At 36.8% G+C, this 7,842-nt stretch overlaps 1 protein-coding gene across 1 annotated transcript; it reads left to right on the forward strand.

The window, feature by feature from the left end:
* Positions 1-3,253: 3,253 nt before the first annotated feature.
* Positions 3,254-6,864, forward strand: LOC122091050 (protein trichome birefringence-like 39). The gene is made up of 5 exons (XM_042660863.1): positions 3,254-3,745; positions 3,866-4,037; positions 5,748-5,923; positions 6,012-6,170; positions 6,250-6,864. Exons 1-5 carry the CDS (start codon positions 3,432-3,434, stop codon positions 6,542-6,544), a joined length of 1,116 nt encoding a protein of 371 aa, XP_042516797.1. The 5' UTR covers positions 3,254-3,431; the 3' UTR covers positions 6,545-6,864.
* Positions 6,865-7,842: the final 978 nt, after the last annotated feature.

Raw genomic sequence — 7,842 nt, forward strand, 5'->3', positions numbered from 1 at the left:
GCCTACAAAGATTATATATAATATATCTAAAGGGAATGAGCTTAGGGCATGTGACATAAGTTATATGATGGACACCCTACCTTTGTGAAAAGGATTTTCCTGAATTAGATTGAAAAGGTAAAAACGAAGTCACTAGATGACTTGCTTTGTACTACTATAGTATCACCCTTTTTAGTTAGATAGTAAAGTAGCACCACCACAAACAAAAGAGGTTGAGTTAAACTCTTAATTAGTCATAGCTCACAAATGTGAGGGTATGTAAATTGGGGTGCACACTATAGGCTAACCTAAGTAGATGTAAGGTGTGAGGCCACCAAATGATGAGAGTTTTATAGGCAAACTCTCTAAACATCCATATAACCAAGATAATGGATATGACCGGTTTAAAAAATGTCCAACTACATAAAGGGATCGAAGGCCTAGATACCCATTATTAGCAAAAAAATAAAAGACCAGTAATATATAACTGGTGAGCTATTTGGCTACGACGATGAGGAAATGTTCAAGAAGTTTGACTTCACCGGTACTCTGTAGCGTAGTAGTTCATCAGACATAGTGTAGGTTCAAATCTGAAAAACACCTGCAACGAAGTATCCTACTACGTCTGATACATTCACTAAGTTCATTTATGTTTTTATCGATATTATAAAACTTGTGGGGGATTGTTGTATTATATGTATAAGCATTTTATATATAAAGTAAGTTTCAAAAGTAATATATCCCCTTGTTTTCTTTCATCTTTTAATTTTTACCCTTGATTTTGAGTGTAGAGCTAAAAATATTTTTCAGGAAAGTTTGTAAAAATTCTAAAAAGCTCGTAAGCAAAAGCCAAAGTCTTGTGCTAAAGGCCAAGGTTCTTAGTCCCACATTGGTCTGAGAGGAGTAGAAATGTGAGCATATATATGTCTTGTTTCTTCAGGGTGCAACCCCTTTAGAGAAGAATTCTCCCGCTTCTCATGTGTGTAGTTGCTTTTGAATTGCATGTGTGCACGCTTTGAGTTGAGCCGAGCAGGGCCGGGCCATAGCCGTGGCCAAGATTGGGATCGGGTGTGGGTGCGGGTGCGGGTGCAAGAAGGTGGTAATTGTAATATGCAAGAAGGTGGTTCCATCTCCGTGTCTATTGTTTTTTCTATTAAGAGTTCAAAATCACAAAGAGAAAGATTACCAGAGCTTCGTCAAAGAATCAACAAAGTTCTCTCTCGTATGACCTTTGTCAGAAGACAAGGAATGGTTCAGAATGAAGGATTTTCGAGCCTGTAGGGTGTCCAAAAGTTGTTATTCTTTGGAGGTTTTATAATGACAGGTAAACTTACCGGTTTACCCTTTGCCAAGAGCAGCTTGACCATTTATCAAAATTTAACTGGTTGACGTCATCACATAATGGGGTTCAACTAACGAAGTAAACTAATCTCTTAGTAAGTTAGTAAAGTAGAGGAAGTATGTGTGATTTTTAAAACTTTGTGACTCGGTTAAGATTAGGGTGTATTTTAGGGGTGGTATATGTAATTTTTCCTAATTTGAAAGTAAACCTAATAAGACGACACTTTTGCTGACCAGCTTTAGAAAAATTTATGCAATCATCAACAAAGAGATGATAGGTCATAGCGGACCGCTCTACTGGTTTTGTTGCCCCTAATTAAAAGGGATTATCTAGAGGTGGCTACATAAGGTTTCTTGGCATAAGATGAAGAGTAAGGGTTGTCGATGAAAACTTCATTGGGGATTAACTCTGCCAATAACCGAACCAGTAATTTTGATATAGGAGGAGACAATTGTTACACACTGCATTATCCATTGGATTTATTTCCCATTTCCCCAAAAACCTAAATTGAATGAGAACTTGATCCAAATTGAGCATTTAGTTTTGTCATGCATATGCATTGCACAATTCAAGCTTCCATTCTACAAAGCCCATTTTCCTTATATCAAGGTGCATGTAATGTAGAATCTCATAGGAAATATAAATATTATCAGAAATTACCAGAGGAATGATAAAAGTGCTCTGGTAAGTGCTAATGAGTGAAGAATAAGTTGAAGACAAAATTTTTTTTTCCCCATGTCATTTAACAAGAATCATGTAGAAAATATGGCATAAATTAATCGGTCTAAATTGACTATGTTCCACCGGATGTTTTAACATTAGGGATGAGTACAATGACTCTTTCTATTAAAATAGTAAAAGCATGTGCCCTGTTGTAAAATACTTAAGCATGTTGAAACCACTGATTAAGAGTTCGACTACTAGGAATCAGGAAAAGTATATGGGCCTCCCCCTCTCTTTTTTGGCCAAGTCTCTTCCACCGGATAGAATGGTAGATTGAGGCAAGACCAGAGTTATCAATTCGGCCGAATAATTCGCGAATTATTCGGCCGAACCGAATTTTAAAGAATTTTATCAAAAATTCGGACCGAATCCGAATTAAAAATAAAATTCTTTAAAATTCGTGACTTTTTCAAAAATGAATATAAATCGCGAATAATTCGGACCGAATCCGAATTAAACCGAATTATTCGGTCCATTTAAACATTATTTAAAAAAAATTAAAAATTAAAAAAAAAAACAATTTAAAAAAAAAAAAAAACCCAATAAGCTTTTTTGACCGCTTTTTTGACCGAATCCTTCAATTAATCATCCGAATTATTCCGAATAATTCTCCGTCCGAATAATTCCCGAATCCGAATTTGTTAACTATGGGCAAGACCTGGTGAAGGGACTACTAAGGTCCAATGGGAGAGAGTGAGAGAGGGGGAGAATCCATGGTTCTTATTATTAGAAATAACATAATTAATTAATCAATCGATTATTTCATTATGGCTGTTGTCCTTATTGTGCCTCAGGACAGAGGATAGGATAGAGATTCATTCACCACATGGTGACAAGTTGCCAATGCAATATATTGAACGAACCTCTCTCTCTCTCTCACAGACTAGCACAACCAAAAAGCACACAAAAGCAGAGGTTGATGATCTTGACCGAAACCCAATTGACTAGCAGTGTTCAATGAGGAACAGACAGGCGGGCTTACCCAGACTGATATTTCCCAGAAGGTCCCAAACCAGGGACGAGTTAAGCTGGAGGAGCATTCCCTAATCCAGACATGAATTATGAATACAACCTTACCAGAATGCCCACCTCCCCAATTCCCATGTGTGGTTTATAAATTTTCTATGGCGGCAATATTGAATATATTTGTTAAAGTTCCCCTTTCTTTTATTCCATATGGGCCGACACCATTCTCCAAAATCTTTCACTCTGCTTTTCCCCCAATTAGAACTTTTCACTCTCCTTTTCCCCCACTTTTAACTTTTCACTCCTTCAGCCCCTCCATTCCTCGTGGCGTCCTCACTGTCCTATTTATGTGAATCTGAGACAGTTTTTCTTCAATCCTCGTCTTATTCTTCCACAGACTGGGATCGAAACTCAATTAGATATGGGTTGTCGATTCCAGGTTTCGCTGCTCTTCCTCTGCTTTTCCCTCCTGCTTCTAGGAGGCAGAGCAGAGCAAGAGCAAGAGCAAGAGCAAGAGCAAGAGCAGTTTTACAATGGGAGCAGCTCAGGAGATAGAATGCTTGTGGGTAGCTGCAATTTGTTTCAAGGAAGCTGGGTTTTTGATGCTTCCTATCCTCTTTATGATTCTTCTAGCTGTCCCTTTATAGATCCAGAATTCAATTGCCAAAAGTATGGAAGACCAGATAAGATCTACCTCAAGTACAAGTGGAAGCCACTGGGTTGTGATCTCCCAAGGTACTTACTTTCCATTGCATTTAACAGCTATACCCCTCCATTATTTGTTCTCGTCTCTTCTTCACTGTAAGTGTTTTAAGGCTTTGGAATTTGGATATATATATATATATATATATACAGGTTTAATGGGTTGCAATTCCTGATGAACTGGAAAGGGAAGAAGATTATGTTTGTGGGTGACTCACTGAGCCTAAATCAGTGGGAATCACTAAACTGCTTGATTCATGCTTCAGTGCCCAACGCAAGGACCACTGTTGTGAGGACTGGCACTCTTTCTTCTGTAACATTCATGGTGAGTTTCTTCTCTTCTCTTCCCTCTCCTCATTCCCGACAGAGCAATTCTGCTCCTTTTGGGTAATAATTGATGAAAATTTGAAGGATTTGGGCAAGACCCACTTGCAGTTGAATCATTCTGTTTGATTTTAATTATTGATTTTGTTTCATTGCTTCGATATCTGAACCCAATATCACATAAAGTAAAAGAAAGCTAAATTTGTCTTTTGAGTCTCGGAGAGAGAGAGCTATCTTTTTAAGGAACAAATTGCCATTTTCAAACCTCTCAAAGATCCAATGAGTGGGCTTCCTTTCTTCAGAAGAAGAAAAGAAATATCGTATTAATTTAGAGAGAGAAGGGAACAAGAATAAACAAAGGGATGTCCAAAAGATGTTCTTTCTGAGCTGTGAAACACTGAAGCTTTGAACTGACTGAGCTGGTGCTGCCTAAAAAGTACTACCAACCATGGATTTATGATTCTTTAAAATTTTTAATTTTTTTAATTTTTTTATATTAAATTATAACTAAATGCTTGGTCCCCAATCCCCATCACATGGTTCTGTTACAGCTGATTTGGGATGTCAACTTGGCTTTCATATATGATTATCGATTGGATAGATTTTAAAAATGATTCTTCTAAGATATTACAGGGTCTCTTCCGTTTTATCTAGGGGTGTCAATCCGTTAAGTAAGATCACTTTTGGGTTGATTTTTTATCGATTTTAATGTGAGAAAGAGTGAACTCAACTATGAATCAGTAAGAGCCCATCAGTTTTGGTTCGATTATTTTTTTGGCTTATTATGTAAATATATTTAAAAAAGTATGGAAAAATTTTACATTTTTCTTTTATGAATTTTAAGTTGTTATAAATTTTAATGCGATCTGATTTGATTTTGATTTCGCAAAATTCAAATCAAAACATGATCCAATAAGTTCATATCAATTTCGATTCAATTCAACTTTGATCGATTTCATCGATTTAGATTAGGTTTTTACACCCTAATGTTTTTTTTTCCTAAGGCAGTACTTGGTTGCCAAATGAAGAAAGAAAAAATTGTATTTTTTTCTTAAATTTAAGAAATTCTCTTTGTGCTTAACAGGTCGTGAACCAAGAGAATTTCTTTTTTTTAATTTCAAAATTCAGTTTGGGATGGTGAAGTTTTCATTTGTTGCAAAATATATATATATATATATATAAATAAAAATCTTGTTAAAAACATAAGAAAATACTTTTTTTTTTCCTTTTCTTCATGATACCAAAGTATACATATTTTTTTTCTCACTATTTCATTTCTTTTATTTTCTTTTCTTTTCCTCATTTTTTTTTACTTTTTTTATTTTTTTATTATTTTTTTTATTTTTTATTTCTTTTCTTTTTTCTCTTGACTACCAAACACAAACACAGCCTAAGAAAACACCCCTAGTTTTAAGTGTAGAAAGGAGAAAGATGGAGAATGGGTGCATCTGATTAAAAGAAAAGAAAAAATGTTGGAGGGAAAGTGTAGATAGCATCGGTGGTGTAATTACCTAAATGCCCTTCTGCCTAGACGGGCATGGAATGCGTGAGACCGAAGTTTGTTTCAGTTTCTCAATTTGGACCATTGTAGCTGCTGTTGCCAGAGAACGACACGATCTGTCTCGGGAATCATAAATTTTTTTTTTTTTTCTTTAAATTCGGTATTGTATTGTCTTAAGCTTGTATAAATATATGTTTACGGTATTTGCAGGACTATGGAGTTACGGTGCTCCTATATCGGACACCATACCTTGTGGATCTAGTAAGTGAAAAAGTGGGGCTGGTTCTAAAGCTCGATTCCATCCAAGCTGGGAACGCATGGAAAGGCATGGATATGTTGATCTTCAACTCTTGGCACTGGTGGACTCACACAGGAAGAAGTCAACCGTAAGATCTACGTTATCCCTGACCTATGAATCAGTACTTTTCAATTAAATTTCCAGAACAAAAAATCAAACGGATTATAATGATGCAGGTGGGACTACATACAAGAAGGTAAAAATTTGTACAAAGACATGGATCGTCTGATTGCTTACTATAAAGGGCTAACTACGTGGGCCAGATGGGTAAACCTCAATGTGGATCCCACCAAAACTAAGGTCTTCTTTCAGGGAATCTCTCCCACCCATTACCAGTACGCCCTCTCTCTCTCTCTCTCTATCTCTATTGGTCAATCTTGCTCTCTCCTCTCTCTTATTAGGTGACCATTTCAGGGGAAAGGATTGGAATCAACCATCGAAAAGCTGCTCAGGAGAGTTGCAGCCATTATCAGGGCCGATATATCCGGGTGGCATACCACCGGAAGCGATTGTGGTGAACAAAGTGTTGGGAAGAATTAGGAAACCAGTGTATCTATTGGACATAACAAGGCTATCACAGCTCAGAAAGGACGCACACCCCTCCACTTACAGTGGTGACCATAGTGGTCTCGATTGCAGCCATTGGTGCCTCCCTGGACTTCCAGATACTTGGAACCAGCTTCTCTACGCTGCTCTTACCGGCGTTTGACAATCCCTCGCCGCCGATAATGATGATGATGATGATAATATGATATGATATGATGAATTGCCATTCTTATAACTCACAGCATTGTTTGCCCCCACATTTTTTTTTCCTTCTTTTTTTTTAGAATTTAGTTTTTTTTTTTTTTTTTTTTTTTCGCCCTTTGTGAGAGTAGGTAATAATGGGGCTGATCATCTATCGAATTGTAAAGTAAATGTCTGTTTGATGCCCCACCAGCTTGGAGGTTGTTACTTTTTATGAGGTTGTAACCAACCTCAACTATACCTTTTATGGTCATGAAAGTACCATTTATATTGGATGGTTCATCTGTAAGTGCATCTAGTTTCCCCATTTTTTTTAGGACCCACATTGCTAGATAGGGTGTAAAAATCTTCTCCCGCGTTGCACTGGTGCGGTGAGGATCTGGGTGGCTAGGAGCACTTGGACATACGGATGGCTGAGAGCATCTTGGCGTGTGTGTCCAATGCTCCCAACCATCTAGATCTTCACTGTGGTAGAGGATTTTTACTCCTAGATAAGGGTGACGAGGGGCTAGAGAGGAACCCGCCAGACTAGGCCACACTAATGATTGATTATTAATTTATTATTATTATATTTCAAGAAAGTAAGAGGTAGGAAGGTCGGACCACCGATCTTCCCGGGACTTATGCTAGAGTCCAACTGCTTGTCACTGAGCTAGAAGTTTTTCAGATTGTGAGAATTGCATCTAACTTGGGCATACAACTAAAATTTTGATGGTCACATAAGTGAGAGTTGAGCTACAACAACACTAAATGGCTCTAATTTTATTTTATTGGTGAAAGAATTTTTTTTTTTTTTTTTTTTCATCCAAGTTCGATAAAGGTGGTGGGTGAAGCGATTCTTGATTCACCAGGGTGAAGGATTATACTTATGGACAAACAAAACATTGTTACGGTATCGTAAGTAATCGCGAAAACAATTCTCTCAATTAGTGTATCCAAGCACAATGAAAGCTAAACGCTGTGTTAATTTTATGAAATTGGGTCAAGGTTTTCAAATTTATGAAACCACTAATCATTTATACTGTTTAAGCTAAGAAAGGTGTTACAAAGGTTTCAGAAATCAGATCGTAGCTGGTAGATTCCAATTTTTATTAATTCATTGTTGCTACCTATTTTGGAATCCTTTATGAATGTTTTTTTCTTTCTTTATTTTAAATAATATAATAGTAGAAAATCAATAAAACTTGTCCACTGTTTAAAAACAAATCCAACTCTGGATTGTAAACCCCGAAAATCTTTGTTTTTTCTTTCCAATTATAA

This window comes from Macadamia integrifolia, chromosome 10 (assembly GCF_013358625.1).
Source record: "Macadamia integrifolia cultivar HAES 741 chromosome 10, SCU_Mint_v3, whole genome shotgun sequence".
NCBI lineage: Eukaryota > Viridiplantae > Streptophyta > Magnoliopsida > Proteales > Proteaceae > Macadamia > Macadamia integrifolia.